Below are 27,208 nucleotides of genomic sequence, written 5' to 3' on the forward strand. Positions count from 1 at the left end.
AAAATACGGCGTCCAGTTTTGGTCCCCACGATATTAAAAAAGATGTGGAGACTCTGGAAAGAGTGCAGAGAAGAGCAACCAAAATAATTAGGGGACTGGAGGATAAAACATAGGAAGAACGGTTGCAGGAACTGGGTACGTCTAGTTTAATGAAGAAAAGGACTAGGGGAGACATGAGAGCAGTCTTCCAATATCTCAGGGGCTGCCCCAAAGAAGAGGGAGTCAAGCTATTCTCCAAAGCACCTGAAGGCAGGACAAGAATCAACGGGTGGAAACGAACCAAGGAGAGAAGCAACCTAGAACTAAGGAGAAATTTCCTGACAGTCAGAACAATGAATCCATGGAACTGCTTGCCACTAGAAGTTGTGAATGCTCCAACACTGGAGGTTTTCCAGAAAAATTTGGACAACCATTTGACTGGAAAGGTATAGGGTAGTGATGGCTAGCCTTTTTACCATCGTGTGCCAGGAGCGGGGAGGAGCGGGGGGGGGGTGTCACGCGTCCGCGTGCCCACACTCATAATTGTATGCGCCCCGCCCCCATGAATGCGCGAGCAACTCCTCCCAGGCTCCCCTATGCTCCTGGCACGCGATGACCCCGTGGGCCTGTTTTTCTCTCTCCCCAGGCTCCAGAGCCTTTCTAGGAGTCTGGGGAGGGTGAAAACAGCCTTCCCCCCTCCCCGGAGGCCCTCCGGAGGCCGAAAACAGCCCGTTTGCCAACTTCCGGTGTGTCCACCGATATGGTTACGCGTACCACCTGTATAGGATCACCATCACGGGTATAGGGTCTCCTGCTTGAAAAGGGGGTTGGACTAGAAGACCTCTAAGGTCCCTTCCAGGCCAGCCCTAGGATTCTACGTTCAAAATTAATACACGACCTTCAGTCAGGCCATGATCTTCTTACATCATAGTCCCGTGATGGCAAACCTATGGCATGCGTGCCACAGGTGGCACGCAGAGCCATATCAGTGGGCATACCGGAAGTTGGCAAACCGGCTGTTTTCGGCTTCCGGAAGGCCTCCGGGAAGGCCTCCGGGAAGGAGGGAAGGCCGTTTTCACCCTCCCCAGACTCCTAGAAAGGCTCTGGAGCCTGGGGGAGAGAGAAAAATGGGCATATCGGTGGGCACACGAACTTTGCCCTAGCTCAGCTGCCCCGCACGTAAGCGCACAGGCCAACTGATTTTCAGGCCTTCCGGGCATACTGGAAGTTGGCAAACAGGCCGTTTCCGGCCTCCAGAGGGCCTCCAGGAAGGTGGAGAAGGTCGTTTTCACTCCTAAAAAGCCCCTGGAGCCTGGGGAGGGCGAAAAACGGGCCTACCGGGCCCACTAGGCCATCACGTGCCAAAAACAGGAGGAGCACGGGGGGGGGGTTGGGTGTGCATGCGCGGGGGGGTGGGGCGCATTGAATTGTGGGTGTGGGTATGCACGCGTGTGACCCCACACACTCCCCCCGCTTTTGGCCCGCGAGAGCAAAAAGGTCAGCCATCACTGTCATAGTCAGTCAACAGGGAGATGGGGTGGCATATCAATAAATAAATTAAATAGGAATGTATAATAAAGCACCTTTGCATTTTTTGTTTTGTGTTTTGAGTTCTTCGACATACACACCTCACCCCCGGTTCGTTTGAGCGGGACCTTCAAATCTGTCATCCCACTGGAGTCCCCGTGTGTGTAAAAACTCAGCGGCAGAAAAACATAGGAGTGTTCGCATCGAGACGTGCATCAGATATGAAGAGAGCCCAAAAGATTTTTGCTCTGATGAAGCCATACCATACGTGTAGCAACATTCATATGTAAATCTTAAGCAGAAGGGAACCACATGAAAATACGGGCTTAGAAACAGTGCTGGAGCGGTTGTGCAATTGTGTAAACAACCTGCAACCATGAAGCAATTAACTTTCGGTTTGGTTAAGGCTTTTGAGTGAGCGAAGGGAGAAGGGAGCAATCGGGACCAAATTAAATAAATGAAATGGATGTCTTCGTTGCGCCACAAACGTACGCCGATAATAACAACGCTAGTTTCATCGGGCATTTGAGGTCTTTGATTTGGATAAAAGGGAGCGCAGCTAGTCCTCGGCTTATGGCCACGATTGAGGGCAGAAGCTTGTTAAACCAATCCTGCAGTTGTGGTCAGTCAGCGAAACACAGCGTCCCCCGTTGACTCCGCTTGCCGGAAGCCGCAAACGGGAATCACATCACATGACCCCCAGGATGCTACAACCGTCATAAATACACGCCAGTCGTAATCGCATGTCCACGGGGACCCTGGGATCTGTAGTGATATTCAGCCGGTTCTATCCGGCTTGCGCGAACTGGTAGCGGCGGGTACGGGAGGCTCCGCCCACTCCGCCCACCCACTCGTCACGTTTTTAACGATCTTCACATGCGCGGAGGTGCACACGTTCACATTTGCGAATCGGTAGCGAAGGTAAGTGAATACAACTCCTGCCTGGGACGGTCGTAAATGCGAGGACCGGTCGCAAGCCGCTGTTTTCAACACCACGAATAACTTCTTACGGATGCTAAATGAACGGTTGCAAGTTGAGAGCGACTTTTAATCAACGTTTCCCTTCAGCGTCTCTTCCTGAGTTTGCCGACTGCATCCTGTTGGACAATTGTAGGCATCAGAGGCAAACCCGGCTACCACGTTAATTTACCGTCGCAAGCCTTTGCACGGACAGTTGTTTTCCTCTTTCGCCGGCATCCTGGATCGCTTCACCTGGGCTACCAATTTTTTATTCATGCTAACTTCCTTCCTCCCTCCAATTGCACAGAGCAAGTCATGCAGCCCGAGCCCTGGAATTTGGCAAGCCGAGAAACGTGCGCATTTAATATGCGCATGACAAGGCTCTTTAATAATAATGTTTTAAAAAAGCAAGTTACTAGTCCTCAAGAAGAAGGGGCTGGGAAAAAAAGAATGCAGATGCGTGAAGTTCTAAACGGGGAACCGGGGTGAGGGGGGTACATTTGACGAGGCGGATAATTTAATCGCCTCGTGCGTTTTTCTGCACTCTCCTAGGTTTGCCCACCGAAGCTGGCATCATTTCATAAACAGAGCCAAGGAAACAGTGATACCCTGTATTTCGTGCCTACCTGTTAGGGCAGTTGTAAGCAGAAAGAGAGAGAGAGAGAGAGAGAGAGGCTGATGGAGGGCACGGCCTAATTTGCAAGCGGTAGGGCAGGGCAGCTTGGCTGAGGTGCCCGATGTCGCACGCCTGCTAAAATTTGGCGTGCAGTTTTGTGACATGACGGGGAAGGCTTGGAGAAGAAAAAAAAAAACCTGCCTCACGCCTTACCCCGCTCGCCCAGCATCCCAAAACGCCCGGTGTTTCCTCTGCTGCTCCATAAATCATATCTTGATTTGGGTTTTTTTTTTTTTTAAAAAAAAAGGCACCGCCCTCTTTGCTCCGGGGTGTCGAGGTAATTGCAAGGTGCAGGTGTGTTTTTCCTCTCTTCCTTCCTGATGAGGATCTTAGAAGGCCGGTGGCATCCGTCCTGGCAAGGCTGAAAGCTGAGCACCGCATCGCCGGCGTGGAACGAGGTACCCGCTCCAAATCCTGGTGGCAAGGCACATTGGGCGCAAGCTGCAGAAAAATCCCCTTGCAAGCAAGAGATGTAGAAATCCAGCAAGTCAAGGCCAGCCTTTGTTTTTTTTTTTCCCTGACACTCTACATTTCTGCTTGCAAGGATTTTGGATATTAATTCTGAATAAGGGTGTGTGGGGGGGGGGAAAGAGTTGACCTTCTGAGCCCAAACAGGCTGGGATGATGATATTATTTAGGAGCAGTCAGTTAAAAAAAAACAAATCAGTGAGATTTATTAGTCCTATTTAATGATGGGCGCTAGTGGCAACGGCTTCCAAATAGAGTCAAATTAATTCTCTGCAATCCAGTTCTTTAAAATAGGGTGTGCATTTATGTCTGTATGTGTATGTGGAAGGAGGCGTAGGTAGAATTCAATTTCGGGCATTCATGTAATTTGATCCTGAAATTCGATCTGGAAGCCTAAATTTAAACCGATGGGATTCCCTTTCCGGTTTTATTGAGTTATTTTTATGGCGGTTTTTGCTTATTTACTTATTTTGGTTGGTCAGAAATGGTCTCTGCGGCGGACACCACTTTTTGTCGCAACGGCACAAATGTTTCGGGGTTTATTTATTTATTTATTTATTGGTTCGATTTATATGCCGCCCTTCTCCGGAGACTCAGGGCGGTTTACAATGCTTTTAAGCAATAACCTTCATACTTTTGTATCTACCTGCTTAGTATGGCTTTTTGGGCCCCCCAAGCGGTGTTCTATTTTATACAAAGTCAGCTTATTGCCCCCCACAATCCGGGTCCTCGTTTTACCTACCTCGGAAGGATGGAAGGCTGAGTCAACCTTGAGCCTGGTGAGATTTGAACTTGCAGTCATTGCAGACAGCTGGCAGCTAAGTGCTACTTTAACAGCAGTTTAGTCCGCTGCGCCACCAAGGCTCCTTTACATCAACAAGGTTGTGATATAAAGCTGTAATGGTGGGGGTTTTTTTTGTTTTAGGGACCCAGATTCCGATGTGCTAATGTCCTAAGGAACAAAACCGGTTTAATTTTTAGTTCTAATTTTTTCCCCCCACGTTTTGACAGTTTGGGGATCAATCTATTTGCCCAGCCGATCAATCGATCGATAGCTGGATAGACTGAGATAGTCCTCGACTTACGACTACCACCGGGATCGGGGAAAACGTTGTTAAATCAGTCGTTAAAACGAGGCCTCCTGGGACCGCACGCAATTTTGCAACCCTTTTCTGCTGCCGTCACTAAGCGAATCGCTACAGCGATTACATTACATTACAGAAATATAATGCATGCAATGCATGAGACATTACATTGACTTTGTTTGTCGGAAGCCGGCTGGGAAAGTTCGCAAATAGCGACCAGGTGGCCTCGGGAGGCTGAGATCCGTCATAAATACCGTATGGGATGTTTGCTCAGTTTTGATCCGGTGACCTTGAGAATGCTGCGGCGGTCGTGAAGTTGCGAAGACCCGGTCCTGAGTCCTAGGAATTAAGAAATGCTTAGGACTTCATAGAAATTTAATAAATAAATAAGTCACTTTTTTTCAGGCTGTGGTAACTTCAAACAGTCACTAAACAAATGGTTGTAAGTCCAGGACTATCTATATATTTATATAAATGGAATAAAGACATCAACAGGAGGTATTCTTGGGGTCCCAGTGCAATTCTTTTATTGCACCCCCATAATAATAGAGGTCATCTAGTCCAACCCTCTGCTCACGCCTGTACTAGGGATTCGAACTGCCAACCTTTCTGATCGACAGGCTCAGTGGCTAAGACGCCTAAATGAGATGAAACTAAATAGAAGGAATTGAGAAGGGCCAAATTGTAGCTGTGACGGAAGAGAAAATGCATATTGAAAAGATCATTGCCCATGCCCGTTATAATTATTCATTAGTTTTATAGCTCATTTCCTTTTCGGAAATCGAGGCAGCATAAATAATATGCCTCCCTCCTAGATTTTTTGCTAACAGGACAATCCTGCAAGATAGGCTGGGCCGTGTGTGAGAGAGAGAGGGAGAGAGAGGGGGGGGATAAAAAGAGAGGGAGGGAGGGAAAGAGAGAGGAGAGGGGCAGAGGGAGGGAGAGAAGAAAGGAGAGAAGGAGAGGGAAGGAGAGAAAGAGGGAGGGGGAGGGGAGGAGAGAATGGGAAGGAGAGAGGAAGAGAGAGGAGGAGAGAGAGGCAGAGGGAGGGGGAGAGAGGGAAGGAGAGAGAGAAGGAGAGAGACAGTGGGAGAGAAAGAAAGAGAGAGGGAGAAGCAAAGGGAGGGAGGGAAGGAGAGAGAGCCAGAGGGAGAGGCAGAGAGGGACAGAGTGGGAAGAAAAGAGAGAGGGGTGGAGAGGGAAGGAAAGAGGAAGAGAGGGAGGGAGAAGGAGGGAGAGGCAGAGGGAGGGGAGAGAGGGAAGGAGAGAGGGAGAAGCAAAGGGAGGGAGGGAGAGAGAGAGGGAGAGAGGCAGAGGGGGACAGAGTGGGAAGAAAAGAGAGAGGGAGAGAGGGAAGGAGAGAGAGAGAGGGAGAGGCAGAGGGAGGAGGAGAGAGAGAAGGAGACGGAAGGAGAGAGAGAGACAGTGGGAGAGAAGGAAAGAGAGAGGGATCCAAAGGGAAGGAGGGAGAGAGAGACAGGGTGGGAGATGCAGAAGGGGACAGAGCGGGAAGGAAAGAGAGAGGGAGAGAGGGAAAGAGAGAGAAGGAGGGAGGGAGAAGAAAAGAGAGGAAGAGAGAGAGAGGGAGATGGGGAGAGGGAGAGGGAGGGGAGGGATGGAGAGAGAGAGAGAGACAGACAGAGAGGGAGTCAGGACTGGCCCAATATCATCCTGGTTGCAGATTTGCCTTGAAATGCCACTGGTGTGAAATCACAACCTTCTTAAAACAAGCCAGGATCTCTTCATGAACTTAGCCTAAACTTCCGAAATGAAACTACCATACCCTCAAAAATCTGTGAGCCAAGTTCTCTCTCTCTCAGCTAGGTGTGGGCTGAGAAACCTCTGTGTCATTTGCATTTAAATGCAATCTGACTTCAACTCGCATTTTTATCCCGGCAGTACAGTGACGGAAATTATTTTCCCAAACCGGGGCTTGGCGAGGCATTGCCACACCGCCCACTTTTTTCCCCCAAAAAATCGAAGCCATACCGTTCGGTTCAGATCTCTGTAAAAATATTAGATATTTTTAGATATTTTTAATTATAAATTGATTTTAGTCGGGGTGTTTTAAATCTTATATTGGGCCAAAACTTGTTTCATTCTTTTGAAATTAATCTTAAATTTTGCACGTAATGTTTTTATTCTCGGCTGTTCACCGCTCTGAAACCAGTAGGAAAAGGGCGGTATAAAAATCTAATTAAAAAAAAAAATAGCAACTGATTGGTTCGCGAAAGTAGCGAGCCAAATACGATCTGTGCAATACAGAGATTTGCAAAGTTCGCAAGTTGCAATGCGGAGGAAAGAAAGGGAGAATTTTTTTAAAAAATGAACAAAAACCAGATATCCTCCCCTCAACCCAGGAGTCAGCAACCTGCAGCTCTGGAGCCGCATGTGGCTCTTTCACCCCTCTGCTGCGGCTCCCTGTCACTCAAAATATACATTGCAACTGCCAATGTGTGACACCTGCCAGCACACGATTTATTGAGTTTTTCAACCTCCGGTAGGCCAACCATGGATAAATCCAAGAAAAGAAAAGTTTCAGAAGAAAACAAAACATTTAATTTAACTACCTATGCTAGTTTTGTGGCCGCTCAAGAAATAGGCACAGGAAGGGTTTTTGTGGCTCCCGGAGTTTTTTTTTCTGTGGGAAACGGGTCCAAATGGTTCTTTAAGTGTTTAAAGTTGCAGACTTCTGCCTTAAAAAAAAGTATCCTTAAAAAAAAGTAATGAGAAACTGAAATTGACTGATGGGCCAAGGGAATTGATCGACAGCCAAGGAAATTGACTGACTCACCCAAAGGGAATTGACAGGTTTGGTCTTTCCTCTGTGTGAAATCTCGGGGACCGGATTGGCTGTGGGTGGAAAAAAAAAAAAACGTTGGGAAAAAAAGTCTTGCTTAATTGCCGAGTGTGTCAAGGACATCAAAGGAAACTGAGGATGATCTCTGTGGCTTAGTTTTTGCAGTTTGGAGGTGCCTCCCTCACCTGTTCGAAACCAGCTCGTAAGGGACCGAACTGGGGGAGTAGAAACGTCGTGGGGCTCCAGGTTTCTGTGCCAAGAAACGTACCTGCCTTGGATCCAGCAACCGTCTAGTTTTTGGGCATGGGAAGCAGCAAAGGATTACAGGTTTTCATTTCCTGCATGCTTTTAGGTAAGTCGCACGTTCTGGATTTATGTCTTCGTGATGTCTCCGTTTTTTAAAGCCCAGGCTTTTCAGAACGTGGCAGCTTTGAGATGGGTGGACTTCAATTCCCAGAATCCTCTGCCCAGCTTGCTTAAAAGATGGGTGGGCTTCGACTCCCAGAATCCTCCATCCAGTTTCTTTAAGATGGATGGATTTCAACTCCCAGAATCCTCCAGCCACCACATTTTAAGATGGGTGGACTTCAGCTCCCAGAATCCCCCAGCAAGCACGCTTTAAGATGGGTAGACTTCAACTCCCAGAATCCCCCAGTAAGCATGCTTTAAGATGGGTGGACTTCAGCTCCCAGAATCCCCCAGCCAGCATGGTTCAAGATGGTTGGACTTCAACTCCCAGAATCCTCCATCCAGCTTGCTTTGAGAGGGATTGACTTCAATTCCCAGAATCCCCCCCCGTCAGCATGCTTTGAGATGGGTGGACTTCAACTCCCAGAATCCTCTGTCCAGCTTGCTTAAAAGATGGGTGGGCTTCGACTCCCAGAATCCTCCAGCCACTTCATTTTAAGATGGGTGGACTTCAGCTCCCAGAATCCCCCAGTAAGCACGCTTTAAGACGGGTGGACTTCAGCTCCCAGAATCCCCCAGCCAGCATGGTTCAAGATGGGTGGACTTCAACTCCCAGAATCCTCCATCCAGCTTGCTTTGAGATGGATTGACTTCAATTCACAGAATCCTCCACTCAGTTTGATTCGAGATGGGTGGGCTTCAAACTCCCACACAACTCCAACTAGTATGCTTTAAAATGGGTGGACTCAACTCCCAGAATTCTTCATCCAGCATCCTGGCTGGGGAATCCTGGGAGTTGAAGTCCTCCCCACACCCTCCCATCTTAAAATGGCGAAGTTTGAAAAACACTGGTTTAATAATTCTTTGATTCCCTTATTTGTTTGCAAACAAAACCTGGAAAGAGGAGCAAAAGATTGGAACGGAATGGGGCCAACACCCCCAAATTCCTGTCTTAGGACAAGCAATGCTATATTTTGGGAGAAAGAGGCAGTGTGGAGTAGGGATTAGAGTGCTAGTTTAGAAAGATTTCATTCCGTTTCCCTTTAATCTCCCTCAAAAGGACTATTATGGTGAATATTGTTATTGTTATTCCAGAACAATTGTGTGCATATCACGATTAACTTGGATGCTTTTTCTCACTGTGAGCTGAGACACGGATAAAATACGGAGAACGTTTTTAGACAGAGAAATTAGGAGTAAATAATTGAGGAATAATAATTGATAGCTGCCCCTATTTTAAGGGATTAGTTATATTCAACCTTCAGCATTTTACTTGAATCTGCTGGGATTCTATATCATAATTTTCTCTGGCACAGCCGTTTCCTTTCTTGATTTCTTTTGTCCTTGGGTAGGTGGAAAGAAAGAAAAGAAAAGCCACTTTCAAACCCTCTTTTCTTCTTTTTTTGAAAAGTTAGGCTTCCCTTAAGTCAAAACCCTTGTGTGTCCGATCATACCCTGTTTCCCCGAAAATAAGACCCAACCGGAGAATATAATATGCTCGTAATATAAGCCCTACCCCCAAAATAAGCCCCAGTTAAGATTGTCAGCCAGATGGGTGCATTTAGTACCATATTTCCCCAAAAATAGGACCTAACCAGAAAATAAGCCCTAATGTGTCTTTTGGAGCAAAAATTAATATAAGACCCGGTCTTATTTTGGGGAAAATACGGCACTTGGTCAATAAAGTATATTCTATTCTATTCTATTCTATTCTATTCTATTCTATTCTATTCTATTCTATTCTATTCTATTCTATTCTATTCTATTCTATTCTATTCCATTCCATTCTAATTCTAATTCTAATTCTAATTCTTTTCTATTCTATTCCATTCCATTCTAATTCTAATTCTAATTCTAATTCTAATTCTAATTCTTTTCTATTCCATTCCATTCCATTCTAATTCCAATTCTTTTCTTTTCTATTCTATTCTATTCTATTCTATTCTATTCTATTCTATTCTATTCTCGTAAATTGTAAATTCTACTCTATTCCATTCCATTCCATTCCATTTTCTCTTCTCTTCTCTTCTCTTCTCTTCTCTTCTCTTCTCTTCTCTTCTCTTCTCTTCTCTTCTCCTCTATTCTCTTCTCTTCTCTTCTCTTCTCTTCTCTTCTCTTCTCCTCTATTCTATACATTTTACTATTCTATTCTATTCTATTGTTATTCTTATTTCTATTCCTATTCTTATATTTATTCTATTCTATTCTAATTTCTGTTCCATTCCATTCCATTCTTATTCTTATTCTTACTCTCATTCTTATTCTAATTATCCTGCTAGTTCCTCTTGTTTTCTTGGCAAGTGCCCTCAGTCTTGGCTTTTTTTCCAAGCTCTCTTGCAGCTTCCCAAATTTGTCCCCGTTTACCTTCCCAAGGTCAGCCGAGGTTAGCTAGAATGTTGCCTCATTTCAACAGCTTTCAATTGCGCGATCAGATATGGAAATATTTACCTACTCGTGTTTTTTCTCCCTCTCGAATCTGTCAGAGGTTTATCCTAAAGTCAAAGCTACCAGGTCTGGCTGAGATTCCACCTCGCCGTGTGTAAATCCCTTAAATTGAGTTTTTAAGAACCATGATCGTAAGAACTACGATCCGTTTGCAACCATCCGTTCGGGTGGATTTTATTCCTGTCCTTTTGTGTGTGTTTGTGTGTGTGTGTGTGTGAGACATCAAATCCTGCTGTTGTTGTTGTTGCTGCTGCTGCCACCAAATTTGCATCCTGGTCTCCGTGATTTTTGTGAAATGGGTGCAATCTAGGCTCGCTTTTTTTCTTTTTTTTTTTTTTTTGGCAGATGTTTCATGATCCAACTCGGTTAACATCATCCGTGCTAGAAGGGAGTGGGTTTGCACTGATAATGTTACCTAGTTGGGTCGTGAAATGTTTGGAAGAAAGCAACCAAGCTTGGAGAACATTAAAGACCCTGCAATATTCCTCGCCCTCCTTCTCCCCATTCCCTTCTAGCACTGAGGATGTTACCTGGTTGGGTCATGAAACATCTGCAAGAAAACAAGGAGGTCAGAGGGCACCAAGGACCCCACAATCGGCCTCCTCCTCCTCCTCTTTCTCTTCCTCCTCCTCTTCCTCCTCCTCCTCCTCACTCCATCCCCTTCTAGCACTGATGATGTTAACTAGTTGGGTCATGAAACATCTGCAAGAAAACAAGGAAACTCAGAGAGCATTAAGAACCCCACAATTCTCTTCCTCCATCTTCTCGTTTTCCTCCTCCTCCTCCTCCTCCTCCTCCTCCTCCTCCTCCTCCTCCTCCTCCTCCTCCTCCTCCTCTCCACAAGGACCCCTCCTTTCAATCCCGAGCTGCAAATATTCTACTGTGATACCTAGATAAAGCCAAGTAAACAAACCACAAAGAACAAGCGTAGTTCTCCGCGTACGGCTAGGCCCTCTGGGAAGCCGCACAGCTTCCTCGCCCGCCACAAAGGAGAAGATGACCGAATTCCTGTAAACAAAGGCTTTGGAAGGGGAGATACCCTGCCATCATCATCTTAATTATTAGACACGGCAGAGGAACGAGTTACGGAGCGATGGCTAATGACGGTTGTAAGGCTGGCATTATCTTTATCCTCTGCCGAGATCTCACCTGCTGAAGTCAGGAATGACTAAGCTGAGGAAAACAAACAGATCCGTCACGCTGACAAGCTGAAACCACAATCTCGACAGGCGTGGAGTTTTATCCCTTGGATTGTTTTTTTCTTTTTTTAATTTTTTTTTGGAGCAGCAAGATAATTGGCATATTTGGGATGAGGTTTTAATTTTGCTTGGCAAGCCCACAAGCGATTATGGCTTTTAACGGAAAGACGGGATTAAAAAGGAATAATAAATAAAACCAACCTGGCCTCGTTTCAAAAGCCTTGAAGGTATTTGATCAAGATTGTATGGATGGTGAAAAGAGCCATCTTTTTATCGAGCAAAAGGAAGGAATATTTGGGGGAGAGAGAGAAGGGGGGAAAAAAGGGAGACTCTTAAAAGCGATGCGTAAACAGCCGGCAAAATTTGACCCTCTCCAGATAGAAGAGAATCTCTCACACACAAACAAACACCAATCAATTTTCTAGGGAACTTTCAGAGATGTCCAGCAAGGGGTTATAAAATAGGTAAGAAGTCAAATCAAGAGATTGTAAGGCAAAGTGCAATTATAAAACCAAGGCATGCTTAAGAAAAAGAGCAGCTGAAGGGAAAAGATGGAAGAAACCAGACTTCCCGATTGCTCCTTGCCAAGAATTGCAGCCATCCGGATGCCTTCTTCTCCATCGCTGCTGGATCGTCCAAAGACTGTGGAAATTAATCAAGGAGAGAAGCAACCTAAATCTAAGGAGTAACTTCTTAACAGTGAGAACAATTAACCAGCGGAACAACTTGCCTCTAGAAGTTGTGGGTGCTCCATCACTGGAGCTTTTTAAGAAGAGACTGTGCAACCGCTTGTCTGAAACGGAAATGGTATCCTGCTTGAGCAGGAGGTTGGACTAGAAGACCTCCAAGGTCCCTTCCAACGATGATGATGATGATGATGATGGACTTTACAATGTCTGACTCTAAATAAATCAGATCTGTACAGCTTCAAGTATACCTGGCTGGGGCTTGAAGGAACATTCATTGAAAATGTACATATAAATAACCAGCTTTGGCAGCAAAATCAGCAGTTTGTCGGTGAGAAAAAAAGAGCCCGTCCATTCAGCACACCATCAGGAGGAAGGAGGGGGACGCAGGGATTTTTGCTACCGGTTCTCCGAACCACCCGCCACCATCGCTACCGGATTGGACGATCCGGTCCGAACCGGGAGCATTTCACCCCTGAGTTGAAGTCCTCCGAGTTTAAAGTTGCCAAGGTTGGAGACCCCTGCTTTGGAGAATAGCTTGACCCCCCCCCCCACTCCTGTTTGTGGCAGCTCCAAAGTCTGATCATTTGTGATAAGCGTTCACACAGCTTGCTGAGCGACAACACCAACTCAAATGGCTTCGCACAACCCACAATGCTGCAGTGGAATGTGTGATGACCTTTATAGACACACCAGGAGCAAAAAAAATAAAATAAAAAATTGATGCTTCATTCAGACAAGGTAGCGATGTTTTCAGCCTCACCCAGTAAACAGGAATGCAACCTACCGTGTTTCCCCGAAAATAAGACCCTGTCTTATATATTTTTTTTTGAACCCTGAAATAAGCACTTGGCCTTATTGTCATGCGCTCAAAAGCCCGATTGGGCTTATTATCAGCGAAATATCTTATTTTGGGGGAAACAGGGTCGTTTAGGCAGGTTTGTTCCTTTTTTGAGTATTCCGATGTGCAGTTGGATGCCCCCAAACCCAAAGTCGGGATGTAGACCTCCACTTTCAACCGTAGTCCCGTAGACAATGACGGTCGTAAGTCGAATCGGATCAAGTGAAGGCAGTCGTGTTGGGGACGCAACTTGATTTTTGGAAGGGATTTCGTAGCGAGGTGAGATTTGCAACATTGGATGTCTTCCTTTTTCTTTCTTCAGGGGCAGGTCTTGCTGTGAGGATTAACGAAGATGGGCATAAAATCATCTATTTGCCTAAGGGGGAGTCGGTGAAATTGGGGTGCCCCTTTTCTTCAGACCCTGAAGATAACACCCCGGATAATGACTGGGACATTCAGTGGAAGCAGGTGAAACCTGGATCACATCCGCAGTACAACCCGGTAAGTCGGAGATTTTATCCTTTTTAAAAGTCCTTCCGTAATTGTGGTGTAGCAGTGTAGCGGTGTAGGCCTAAGCAGGGGGTTGGACTAGAAGACCTCCAAGGTCCCTTCCAACTCTGTTATCATTCTATTATTCTAATTGTAATCCATATCATTATTAATAGAATACAGGTAATCCTTCTCTTACCACCATTCGTTTAGTGCAGGGGTCTGCAACCTTAAATACTCAAAGAGCCATTTGGACCTCTTTCCCACAGAAAAGAAAACACCGGGAGCCACAAAAACCCTTCCCATGCCTGACTATTTCTTGAGCAGCCACAAAACTAGCATATGTAGTTGAATAAAACGTTCCGTTTTCTTCTGAAACTTTTCTTTTCTTGGGATTTATCCATGGTTGGCCTACCGGGGGTCAAAAAGCTCAATAAATTGCGTGCCGGCGGGTGTCGCAAATTGGCAGTTGCGATGCATATTTTGAGTGACAGGGAGCCGCAGCAGAGGGGTGAAAGAGCCACATGTGGCTCCAGAGCTGCAGGTTGCTGACTCCTGGGTTGAGGGGAGGATATCTGGTTTTTGTTCATTTTTCTTTTAAATTCTCCCTTTCTTTCCTCCGCATGACTGTCTGGTGGGCATTGCAACTTGCGAACTTTGCAAATCTCTGGATTGCACAGATTGTATTTGGCTCGCTACTTTCGCGAACCAATCAGTTGCTTTTTTTTTTTAATTAGATTTAATTAGAAGTGGTGTAGGACTCCTGCCCTACACCACTTCTGACAGATGGCAGTCCAGTCGATGGGGAAGCTAGATTCACTTCACAACCGTGTTACTCGCTTATCATAAACCTGGCAAAACTTATTTAACGACTGTCTTGCTTGGCGACGGAAATTTTGGAGTCGGCTGCGGTCATAAGCCGAGGACTACCTGTATAATAATAATATGGACTCGTAACTAAGCCCTCCAGAGTTGTTGGATAGAGCAATAGACGGCACAATTTAATACATTAAATAAAATAAAATTATAGGCCACGGCAGGCTTCGTATCTCTTGCTCCCAAAAAAGGAGAAAAAAATGTCCCACTGGCTTTGAATTGTTCCTGCTAACGATTCGGAAATATGGTGATTCTCTGGTTTGGGTGAGATAAGCAAGAGATCGAGGCGAAGAGTCTACACACCCGTGTCCTCTTTTTAAAAAATAAATTAAAAAAAAGCGCAAAGATAGGGAAGATAGGAAAATGTAACATTTCCAGCCTCTTCTCCTTGGCATCTGGCAATCTGCAATTTCAATTAGATAATTATCATTTCGGGGTTTGCGATAAACAGGGGTGGACTACGAGCTGTCTCAATCCTGGGGAATTCGTCTGGAAACACCTTAGCTGCTGAAAGCTTAATCAGGCATTACCAGTTGCCTGGAATTTCTTTTTTGACTCATGAGGACTAGGGACTTGGTTCTTGCGCGCCTCGGCACCGAACGCATCCAGCACTCTGCCTTTCCTTTCGCCGTACACCGGAACAACTAGACACAAGGACAGTTTTTTTCCCCGCATGCCATCACTCTGCTAAACAACTAATTCCCACAACACTGTCAAGCTATTTACTAAGACTGTATTACTATTATTCTTCTCCTTTCTATTGCTTTTCCTCCCTCCCTCGTTTCCCCTTCCTTCCTTCCTTCCTTCCTTCCTTCCTTCCTTCCTTCCTTCCTTCCTTCCTTCCTTCCTTCTTATGGCTATAATTATGTTGCTTTTATCTTTACAGTTATATTGTTTTATTTAGTTTCCTAGTATGATTTTGATTGTTTATTTAGTATCCTATGACTATCGCTCAGTGTTGTATCTTATGATTCTTGATGAATGTATTTTTTATGTACACTGAGAGCGTATGCACCGAAGACAAATTCCTTGTGTGTCCAATCACACTTGGCCAATAAAGAATTCTATTCTATTCTATTCTATTCTATTCTATTCTATTCTATTCTATTCTATTCTATTCTATTCTATTCTATTCTATTCTATTCTATTCTATTCTATTCTATTCTATTCTAAAGTGTTGTATCTTTTTATTCTCAATCAATATATTTTATTCTCCTTATGTACACTGAGAGCATATACCACCAAAGACGAATTCCTTGTGCGTCCAATCACACTTGGCCAATAAAGAATTCTATTCTATTCTATTCTATTCTACTCTACTCTACTCTACTCTACTCTACTCTACTCTACTCTACTCTACTCTACTCTACTCTACTCTACTCTACTCCACTCCACTCCACTCCACTCCACTCCACTCCACTCCACTCCACTCTATTCTATTCTCTCCATTTTTCTTTCCTCCTTCCTTCCTTCCTTCCTTCCTTCCTTCCTTCTTTCCTTCCTTCCTTCCTTCTTCTCTGCCATCACTCTGCTAAACAACTAATTCCCACAACACTGTCAAGCTATTTACTACGACTGTATTACTATTATTCTTCTCATCCTTCCTATTACCTATCTCCTTTTCTACTTACGATTATAACCTTGTTGCTTGTATCTTTATGATTATATTGTATTTATTTAGTTTCCTAGTGTGCTTTTGATTGCTTATTTAGTATCCTACGACTATCGCTCAGTGTTGTGTCTTACGATCCTTGATGAATGTATTTTTTATGTACACCGAGAGCTTATGCACCGAAGACAAATTCCTTGTGTGTCCAATCACACGTGGCCAATGAAGAATTCTATTGTTCTATTTTCTCCTCTGGTTTTATCGCCAGCTCCTGGGTTATCACGACCACCGAATCATCTACCCGGGACCCCCTGATCTCCAGAAACGTGTGGGGTTCATCTCCTCCGACCCCAGCCTCTACGACGCCTCCATGCAACTCCGGGATCTGCAGATGAGCGATTCCGCCACGTACGAATGCACGGTGAAGAAGACCACCGAAGCAACACGCAAAGTTACCATCACCGTTCAAGGTAAGAAGAGAATAGAAGAATAGAATAGAAATAGAAGAAATAGAAGGAATAGGAATAGGAATAGGAATAGGAATAGGAATAGGAATAGAATAGAATAGAATAGAATAGAATAGAATAGAATAGAATAGAATAGAATAGAATAGAATAGAATAGAATAGAATAGAAATAGAAATAGAAATAGAAATAGAAATAGAAGGAATAGGAATAGAATAGAATAGAATAGAAATAGAAATAGAATAGAATAGAATAGAATAGAATAGAAAGAATAGAATAGAATAGAATAGAATAGAATAGAAATAGAAATAGAAATAGAAATAGAATAGAATAGAATAGAATAGAATAGAATAGAATAGAATAGAATAGAATATGAAACGGAATGTGGCCTAGTCAGCCTCCTGCACCTCATTGCCCTCCCCGGGCTCCAGAGGCTTTTCTTGAGCCTCCGGGAGGGCGAAAACGGCCTCCCCAGGTTCCGGAGGCCCTCTGGTGGCCAGAAACAGGCACTTTTCCAACCTTCCCGAACTTCCGGTAGGCTTGTTTTTCGCCCTCCCCGAGCCTCCATACACACCCTGCACTTACCTGCATCCAAAACGGGCCGCATGGGGACTCCTGGGAGGGGCGGGGTGGGGTGGGCGGAGACAGCCAGGAGTGGGATTTGGGGGTTCTCTGAACTGCACAGAATCTTTGCTAGAGGTTCTCTCGAACCCCTGTGAATCCCCAGCAGCTCACCCCTGGGCGGCAGCCATATTTATTAAGGGGTCCTAAAACCCCAAATTAGGGGGGGGAAAATACTGATTTATTTTGCCTGCTTGACCTACCCAGAAAAACCAGCCCTTCCTCGCTGTTGGATCATTGGCGAGATCGCCTACGGGGAAGATATCACTCTTCGTTGCTTCACTTCCACGGGGACCCCGCCGCTCAGCTACCACTGGTCCATGGCCAGTGGCAATTACCACGATTGGATGCCCTCAGCCAGTGAGTATCAGCCTTCCTGCAGCTGCAGCTGCACCTTGATGGGGGACTTCATCTCCCAGAATCCCCCAGCCAGCATGCTTTAAGATGGGCGGACTTCAACTCCCAGAATTCCCCAGCCAGCATGTTTTAAGATGGGTGGGCTTCATCTCCCAGAATCCCCCAGCCAGCATGCTTTAAGATGGGTGGGCTTCATCTCCCAGAATCCCCCAGCCAGCATGCTTTAAGATGGGTGGGCTTCATCTCCCAGAATCCCCCAGCCAGCATGCTTTAAGATGGGTGGACTTCAACTCCCAGAATTCCCCAGCCAGCATGTTTTAAGATGGGTGGACTTCAACTCCCAGAATTCCCCAGCCAGCATGTTTTAAGATGGGTGGGCTTCATCTCCCAGAATCCCCCAGCCAGCATGCTTTAAGATGGGTGGACTTCAACTCCCAGAATTCCCCAGCCGGCATGCTTTAAGATGGGTGGGCTTCATCTCCCAGAATCCCCCAGCCAGCATGCTTTAAGATGGGTGGACTTCAACTCCCAGAATTCCCCAGCCGGCATGCTTTAAGATGGGTGGGCTTCATCTCCCAGAATTCCCCAGCCAGCATGCTTTAAGATGGGTGGGCTTCATCTCCCAGAATCCCCCAGCCAGCATGCTTTAAGATGGGTGGACTTCAACTCCCAGAATCCCCCAGCCAGCACAAACACTCTGCATGTGGATGGAAATCTATCTGTACATGCTCAGGAGCTGTGCTTTAATGCCAAGATATTTTTTTTTTTAAAAAACCAAACCAGATCCAACCTCTTGTGGTTCCCGCAACCTTGTAAAACTCTTGTGTCTCTCTCTCTCCTCCAGGTGTCATTCCAGGGGATCTCCAGATCCGCGATCTGTGCGATGACCACGTGGGGACCTACCAATGCAGTGTGGGCAACAACGTGGGCGTGGCTTATTGCTCGGTGGAAATTCAGTTCGGAGGAGGTAAGGCGAAGTCGGGATGCGGAAAACTGGCAAATTCAAAGCGGTTGGAGATTGGAGATTGGAGGCACAACCGGCTCAAAAGTTCCTCCATTTACAACCCTTCGTTTAGTGACCGTTGGAAGTTACGACGCGGCGGCCCGGAAAAAAATAAGCGACTTAGGACAGGGGTTTTCACACATACGACCGTTTTGCAGCCTCCCCCTTTGGCCGCGTGGTCAAAATTTGGAACGCTGGACAACTGACTCGTATTTATGACGATCGAAAGCGTGCCGGTGTTCAGCCTTTTTAACCTCCCGATGAGCCAAGTCGATAGGGAAAAAGCCAGATTGGCCTAAGGATCGCAGGATTCGTTTAACGACGGGTGCGGTTTGCTTAGGGGGAGGAGGAAAGGGCACTTAACAATTGCCTTTGCATGGAAATTCGGGGCTCTGTTGTGGTCGTAAGTCGAGGACTTTTAACTCCCAGAATTCCCCAGCCAGCTCTATAACTGAAGTCCCCCCAACATTTTGAAGCTGAATAATAAATTTATTTATTTATTTTATTTCTATACCGCCCTTCTCCCGAAGGACTCAGGGCGGTGTACAGCCTGATTAAAATCTGGCTTCTCATGAGTTTTCGACCACAATCGAGCCCATAAATATCTGTCGTTAAGTGAGACGGTGAAGGGAGGTTGTTTGCCCCATTTTACGACTTTTTTGGCCACGGACGTTAAGCAAATCACCCCTGCGGTTCAGGGTTGCGAAGTGAGTCTGGCTTCCCCACGGACTTTTGCCGGTCGCAAACGGGGATCCCAGGACCTCTGAGCCGTCATAAATACGAGTTCACTTACCCGGGTTTTGAATTGGATGCCTGCAACGGTCGTTAAGCGTGAAAACCGGTCCTAAGTTCCCCCTTTTTTCAAGGCCGCTGCGGCTTCGAACGACACCCCCCTCCCCTAAGCGACCGGTCATTGGTGGCAAAGTCCCTGTAAGTTGGCCTACGTCGCAGGATGGTTGTGGCCGCCAAGGGGGCCAAATCCGGCGCTCCCGAAGCCCATGTTGCACTGCTTGCCTTTTTGCCGCAGGTTGGAGCAGAGGCTGGATCATCGCGGGCTCGATCATCATCGCCCTGCTGACCATGGCCATCATCATCGGGGGCGTCATTTGGTGCTGCTGGTGCTGTTGGGGCAAAGGCGGCGGAGGCTGCTGCGGGGGCCAGTGCCCCAGCTGCTACTGCGGGAAGGAGTATTGCTGGGACTGTTGCTGTAGCTACGGCTCCGAGACCCCCGAGAAGCATCAGCAGTACTCCCAGACCAAGGCCAGCGACATCTGGTGAGCCCCTCGACCCCCGGGGAAGGGGGGGGAGGGGCACGGGGGGCACCCAAGAGCCCCCGGGGGCCGGCAGAGATCTCGTCTTCTAGTCTACACTGGACCGAAAGCTCTCTTCCAAGGGTCCAGATCCTTCCTTCTCTTTCTCTCCTTCCTTCCTTCTTTCTCTTTCTTTCCTTCCTTCCTTCCTTCTTTCTTTTCTTCCTTTTTCTTTCCTTCTTTGTCCTTCCTTCTTTCTCTTCCTTCCTCTTCCTTCCTTCCTTCCTTCTTTCCTCCCACCCTCGTTTCCTCTTTCCCTTCCTTCCTAATTCCTCCCTTCTCTTTCTCTCCTTCCCTTCCTTCCTTCTTTCTCCTTCCTTCCTTATTTTCTTCCTTCTTTCCTCCCTCCCTCGTTTCCTCCTTCCCTTCCTTCCCAATTCCTTCTCTTTCTCTCCTTCTCCTCCTTCCTTCTTTTTCTCCTCCCTTCCTTCTTTTATTTCTTCCTTCTTTCCTCCCTCCCTCGTTTCCTCCTTCCCTTCCTTCCCAATTCCTTCTCTTTCTCTCCTTCCCCTCCTTCCTTCTTTTTCTCCTCCCTTCCTTATTTCCTTCCTTCTATCCTCCCTCATTTCCTCTTCCTTCCCAATTCCTCCTTTCATCCTTCCTTCTTTTTCCTTCCTTCGTCCCTTCGTCCCTCATTTCCTCCTTCCTTCCCAATTCCTTCCTTCATCCCTCCCTCCCTTCCTCTTCCCTCTTTTCTTCCTTCCTCTCTCTCTCCGCCCCCCCCTCCATTTTTTTCTCCTCTCCATCAACTCAATTCCCTTTGGGAAGCCTTTCGGAGCTCACTTTCTGGGTGCCTTGCCGATGGGAGTTGTAGTCCTCTTTTTTGGGGGGGCGGCAGGCTGAAAACGACTTAAGAGTCACCCCCAGTGTGAGCTGCAGCCTCACACCGGTCTTAACCAAGCACAAAGCTTCCAAGCAGAGAGACATCCTGCTCTGCCTTAACAAAGGAACTCATTCAGATCCCAAGCCAAGATGGGAAATCTTTTTTAAGGACCCACTTCGATCGAGTCGAGCATATTTCCACAACGTGTCCAGCTTGGACAAAACATTCCTTTTTTCCTCCGCTTTTTAACACCAGCCGAGCGCCCAGCTCCCAACTTTTCTGTTAGGAGGAGAACTTCCAAAGCCATAAAGGAATGGAGAAATATTACAGTCCCAGGGAGAAATTAACAACAGGAATGAATAATATTAATTATCCGGAGAGACTTTTGTTTTAAAAAAAAAAAAAAAAGGAAAAACATCCCTGGTGATTGGCGTGAAAGGAATGAGGGATGCACGCATGCAAATAGTCTAACTAGGAGAGGGTAGAATAAACAGGTGAATAATAAAAGCCATTAACTTGATGTGGCCTGCAGACACGGAAGAGAGCAAAACGTATAGTCTTAAATCACGATTCGTGTTTCACGGTTTCCTCCAAACTCTTGCAGGCTCCAGAAAGGGAACCATTAGCAAAATTAAATTTCCGTCTCCCGAGAAGCTATAATGGCTACTTGGCAAGATAATTATTTTTTTTTCCCCGCAGTGATGGATGTGATCACTGCACAAATGCGTAGGTTGACCTGGGGAACGACCTTTCCCCTGCCTTTAAAGTTGTGTCACTTCCAGCACCAGAAGGCAACGAAGGGGGTTGCTTCGGAGCAAAGGTGAGGATTAAGGAGGAGCTGTGGAACTCACTGCCTCATGAGGCGGTGAAAAAAGCCTGGGAGACCAGCTAGGTGGAATCAAAATTCGATCCAAATAGGGTGCTTTTTATATTCTAAACGACTCACGCTGACTTCGTTAGTTCAGTTTATATCCTGAACTTCTTTTCTAAGAACAAATAGAATAGAATAACAGAGTTGGCAGGGACCTTGGAGGTCTTCTAGTCCAACCCCCTGCTTAGGCAGGAAACCTGGAAATAAACTGGTTCCAGCACCACTTTTCTCCTGCCATGAGGTAGGAGAGAAAAGGGGAGGGCAGGGGAGGGGGGGAAAGAAAGAAAGAAAGAAAGAAAGAAAGAAAGAAAGAAAGAAAGAAAGAAAGAAAGAAAGAAAGAAAGAAAGAAAGAAAACTGAGGGAGGGAGGGACGGAAGGAAGGAAGGAAGGAAGGAAGGAAGGAAGGAAGGAAGGAAGGAAGGAAGGAAGGAAGGAAGGAAGGAAGGAAGGAAGGAAGGAAGGAATCTGTGTCTCCCTGATCCTAATTCAGTCCATAACTATTATAGAAAGCTTTGCACCCTGTTGCAAAAAGAGGAAATGGTAGAGATTTGTTGATTTCGTTGCTAGTTCCGAAAATTATTTCCGTCTTCTCCATCCCAGACAGGTGGGGCACGAAGCCAGTTCTGGCACCTGCAAAATAGCTAGCAGCCAGCAAATGCTGAGCTAGCCTTTCCCCCCACCCCATCAGCCCCACCCCAAAACCCCAGACGTTTTGGGGAAGTAACCCTTAGGGGGTCCCAGAAATAACCTCCAAGAGAAAAATCGGTGGGTATAGAGAGACCAAATAGCAGTTAGAGGATGGGGTGGGAGAGAGACAGGGAGACCAAGGTATGTAATGGAGCACCCTGAAAAGAGGCAGGAACCCCCTGGTTGGAACTGGAGGATATTCTAGATTTATACCCTGTTTCCCCGAAAATAAGACATCCCCTGATAATAAGCCCAATCAGGCTTTTGAGTGCATGCGCTAAAATAAACCTTCCCCCTCCCTGAAAATAAGCCCTTCCCAAAGATATTTAAACGCAGAACTGGGAATCAGGTAAGACAGCAAGAGGAGCCCCGTCTCGCTCCGCGCTCCCCAAAATAATAACACCTCCCCGAAAATAAGGCCAAGCGCTTATTTCGGGGTTCAAAAAAATATAAGTCAGGGTTTTATTTTCGGGGAAACGCGGTAATGTTTTGTGGCAGTTCCCACATGCTCTTGGCACGCTCCTGCTCCTGCTGCAGCTCCTCTCTCGTTCTCGACTGAAAATTATCCCCTTTTTCTGTAGCTTTGCTCTCCCTCGACTCACCATGTTGCTTTCGCTTCTTGGAATAATCACAGTGCTTTCTCTTTCTGGATTGATCGTGATTGTTTTTCTTTCTGGATTGACTATGGTCCTTTCTCTCCCTGCTGGATTGACTATGGTCCTTTCTCTCCCTGCTGGATTGACTATGGTCCTTTCTCTCCCTGGAGTAACCATGGTTCTTTCCCTGCCTGGACTGACCATATTCCTTTCCTTCCCTGCTGGATTGACTATGGTCCTTTCTCTCCCTGCTGGATTGACTATGGTCCTTTCTCTCCCTGCTGGATTGACTATGGTCCTTTCCTTCCCTGCTGGATTGACTATGGTCCTTTCTCTCCCTGGAGTAACCATGGTTCTTTCCCTGCCTGGACTGACCATATTCCTTTCCTTCCCTGCTGGATTGACTATGGTCCTTTCTCTCCCTGCTGGATTGACTATGGTCCTTTCTCTCCCTGCTGGATTGACTATGGTCCTTTCCTTCCCTGCTGGATTGACTATGGTCCTTTCTCTCCCTGCTGGATTGACTATGGTCCTTTCCTTCCCTGCTGGATTGACTATGGTCCTTTCTCTCCCTGCTGGATTGACTATGGTCCTTTCTCTCCCTGCTGGATTGACCATGGTCCTTTCTCTCCCTGCTGGATTGACTATGGTCCTTTCTCTCCCTGGAGTAACCATGGTTCTTTCCCTGCCTGGACTGACCATATTCCTTTCCTTCCCTGCTGGATTGACCATGTTCCTTTCTCTCCCTGGAGTAACGGTGGGCCTTCCACCTCCTGGATTGTCCAGGGTCTTTTCCCTCCCTCCCTCGACTGACCGATCATCCCTTTCTCTGCCCGTTTCTCTCCCTGCACTGACCACGCTCCTTCCCGCTCCAGTGTGGATGCTGAAGCCCCTCACAGCCGACCCTGCAGCCAGGCCATCAGTCGCGCTAGCAGCCTTCACTCCTTGCTGGGCTATCAAACGAAGGGCATCCCGTACTCTCAAGGCCGCAAGTACACCCCTCCCATCGTCCAAGTCAAGATGAGCTCACCTCCGGACAGTGACGTCAGCGTGGTCCTGCCTCTCGAAATCCCTTCGCCCCCCGATTCGGAACAAGGGGAGATCTCCGAGCCTTACTACCCCCCCAAAGGGAGCACCATGTACCCCGACCCCGACCCCTGCTGCGAACCCATCAAAGTCGATAACGTCAAAGGCTCCCGATCCCAAATCTACTGCGATCCGCACAATTACACCTCGGCTTGCTCGGATCCCACCGGGCTTCGTTGGAAAGATGGAAACAGCCGTCAGTATAAGAGTGCAGTGGTTATGATGCGCTCTTCCAGCCGGGATGGTCTTTTGATATGAAACGGGAGACGGGGGTGGTCGTAGGATGGATTAGGGATGGGAGAGAGAGAGAGAGAGAGAGAAAAGGGGGAACGGGAGCAAGGAGGACCATCTGTTCTTCTCCATCCAGACCTCTCCATCCCACGAAGCAGGAGGCAGGCCAAACTCTTCGCTCTTTAAGGGTGGGGATTTTTTTTCCATGCCCAAAAAGGCGGTAGATTTGGCCTGCCGAAACCAGAATCCTTAAAACGTCGTCCTAATTTTCCCATTTATTTCCCGACTCCGATGCTCCCGAAGGAATGTGCCAGCCTGCTAAAGAAGAAAACAAAAAACAAACAAAACCCCAGATCCTTCTGGGCAGTCTTGGCAACATTAGAATAGAATCACAGAATTGGAAGGGACCTCAGAAGGTCTTCTAGTCCAACCCCACTCTGTTCAAGCAAGAGACCTGCCTGTACCATTCCAGATGAACAATCATCCAATCTCTTCTTAGAAACACTCCCTGGATGGGAGCATCCCACCACTTCTGAAGGGAAGCCGTTCCACTGATCGGTTGCGTTCTTCTTCCAGATCGTTTTGATCCGGTGTGATCTGGGGGGGAATCCAACAAGTTTGCAACCCTTTAAACATGCACAGAAGACTGAGGTCGGGGACGGGGGAAGGAAAAATCAGGAGTGATGTTTAAAGCTCTTGCAATCAATTGAGGATTGGTTGCAAGAGCTGGATCTTGCGTGAAAATACAACCATACAATTTTTATCCGTGTTTACTCCACAGTAAGCCTGCATGAAATATTTACTTAATCCTGCACCAATGTGAACAGCCCATTCACGTTGGATTCCTGCCTGCTTGGCACACACCCCTAAGGAGAGAATGTTTTTTCCTTGCAAAAGCTAGGGGGAAAAAATTGAATTAATTTGCTTTTTTTAACCAAAAGGCCTGGAGCTCAACCTGTGTTTTTCTCGTAAAAGAGCCAAATTCCGAGCGAGGAAAACCCTCCTTGCCTCAGGGCAACCCACAAGCATACAGAGAAGATCTGAGCACGAGAAAAATAGGTTAAACGCACCGATCGTTCGACAGCAAGATTTGGCTGGCTCTCTTTAGCAACATTTTTTTTTTTTTAAGAAAAAAGAAAAAGACTTTTTGTAAAAAACACCAAAAAAACAACAACAGTAGCAGGCATGGAAAACAGCAGTATTGATTCCCCTGCAAATCCAACACGGCAGTTTGAAGAATTTCATGCTAAAGATGTTTTATATATTGCTATGCAAAGCAGGCTTATCCAATCAGCTCCACTCAAAAGCTTGGCTTTCAAACTTTTTCAAATCTGTTCATTTTTTTAAAAAAGGGAAAATCATCAAGTTTAAAAAAACAAAACAACTTTAGAAAGTACTGCTACTTTATTTTTTTTCCTTTTAAAAAGCTTCTCGTGAAATTACACTGTTTGAAAAACCCCTGAATTAGATTATTTTAAATTTATACCTGCCTGCGTGTTTGTTTTTTCCCATTTTTCCACAATTTCAGGATTCAGTTTTTTTGGAATCAGCGAGTGATGATCCACCATCACCCCTTGCAAAACCAGAGTCAGGAGCTCAATTATGGCCCCAGAGCAAAATTCATTTGTCTATATATACTCATTATTTGAGTAGCTGCCTCTGGAAACGGGGAAAAATTGCCTCCCGGCCTCCTAATCTTGTCAAAAATTCATTTGATGGATAGAAAGATCCAACAATGCTTTTTACACCACATTATTTCTTCCTATTCTGAAAAGCGTGGGGCAGTCCAAAATAAACGCTAGTTGGTTGCAAAAATCCGTCTAATTTATCTGGAAATTCTTGGATTTTTGCACTAGCGATGGAGAAGGAAAAGAATTAGCGACCCATATCATTTATATATTCAGAACCAATGGACCAAATCTGCTGGAATCTCCGCCAGCTGTAATTTTGTGAAAGAGATTTGTCGTAAAGAAATTCCAAAGGTAAAAAAGAATGGGCAAATTTCCCTAGACCCGTACAAAAAAGGGATTGCTTTTAGCCCATCATTTTACATGCGTAACATTAATTTTTTTTATTATTATTATTTCTTTTTCTTTCTTTCTTTCTTTCTTTCTGTTTTATAAGATACTGTACAGGGATGGCAAAAATCTCTTTAACCAGACAGAACACGCAATTCCTCCACTTGTGCGATCTCATGTCTGTTTTTTTTAAAAAAAAAATAATAATACTTTGTTATCTGGACTGGCAAATCGGGATTTTAATAACTTCGCATCGGTCTGCTTTCTGTCTGAGTTTGTGTATGGTTTAAAAAAAAACAATTGTGCAGTCTCTAAAATACTCTTAAAATGTAGTTGTTTTTGTTTGTAGACTTTTACGAGTAAGAGGGCCTTTTTCCTAAAATACGGTGCGATCCTGCAGGGTGGCATTCTGTCAATAAATCATCTGCTTTCACTGATCCATCGTTTTCCTGTCTTTCTTGCATTTTGATTATTTGTTTTAAGTTCCCTCTAAAAAAAACTTAGATAAATGACTTAGATGAAGAAATAAAAGGGGAACTTTACCAAATTTGCAGTTGATACTAAGCTGGCTGTCAGACTTCGATGCTATCTCAAAATTAAATGAATTTCCAAACTGCCAATCTTTAAGGAAATCTTTTCTTTAATTGAGCACAGCCACCGGATCATGACTCGATGCGGACAAGACTGACCTTTTGCCCCCCAATCCCACCCTTTCCGATCCCCAAATCTCTGCTTCTCATTGGCTATCTTCCAAGTCATTCTTCAGGCTTCTTATCTCGTCATTTCCACAACAACCCGACTTCAAAGGGATTTAGCAGGCAAAAGTTCAGAGTTTATCTCTCTTTCTCCTCTGCTCTCTATGCCAGCGTTGAAGCGCTGACACTAGCAGGAATAGCTAACACCCTAGAAGATATGCTCAAGATCCAGTTGGATCTGAACCAGTGGTGGGTTTCAAAATTTGTTACTATCGGTTCTGTGGGTGTGGCTTGGTGGGCGTGGCATGGCTTGGTGGGCGTGGCAGGGGAAGGATACTGTAAAATCTTCATTCCCACCCCACGCTAGGGGAAGGTTACTGCAAAATCTCCATTTCCT

At 46.0% G+C, this 27,208-nt stretch overlaps 1 protein-coding gene across 1 annotated transcript; it reads left to right on the plus strand.

The window, feature by feature from the left end:
- The first annotated feature begins 3,393 nt into the window (after window positions 1-3,393).
- LOC117660106 (V-set and immunoglobulin domain-containing protein 8-like) lies at window positions 3,394-26,553 on the plus strand. The gene is made up of 8 exons (XM_060694387.2): window positions 3,394-3,540; window positions 7,652-7,847; window positions 13,397-13,575; window positions 16,317-16,518; window positions 17,341-17,493; window positions 18,335-18,457; window positions 19,521-19,767; window positions 23,657-26,553. The coding sequence occupies exons 2-8, from the start codon at window positions 7,799-7,801 to the stop codon at window positions 24,123-24,125; spliced, it is 1,422 nt and encodes a 473-aa protein (XP_060550370.1). The 5' UTR covers window positions 3,394-3,540; window positions 7,652-7,798; the 3' UTR covers window positions 24,126-26,553.
- Window positions 26,554-27,208: the final 655 nt, after the last annotated feature.

The sequence above is a fragment of the Pantherophis guttatus genome, chromosome 18 (assembly GCF_059756535.1).
Source record: "Pantherophis guttatus breed Tessera chromosome 18, ASM5975653v1, whole genome shotgun sequence".
Lineage (NCBI taxonomy): Eukaryota > Metazoa > Chordata > Lepidosauria > Squamata > Colubridae > Pantherophis > Pantherophis guttatus.

Coding starts and splice junctions, on each gene's coding strand:
- LOC117660106 (XM_060694387.2), top strand. CDS start 7,799: ATGGGAAGCAGCAAAGGATTACAGGTTTTCATTTCCTGCATGCTTTTA. Junction 16,519..17,340: donor AGTTACCATCACCGTTCAAG/GTAAGAAGAGAA, acceptor TGACCTACCCAG/AAAAACCAGCCCTTCCTCGC. Junction 18,458..19,520: donor GGAAATTCAGTTCGGAGGAG/GTAAGGCGAAGT, acceptor TTTTTGCCGCAG/GTTGGAGCAGAGGCTGGATC.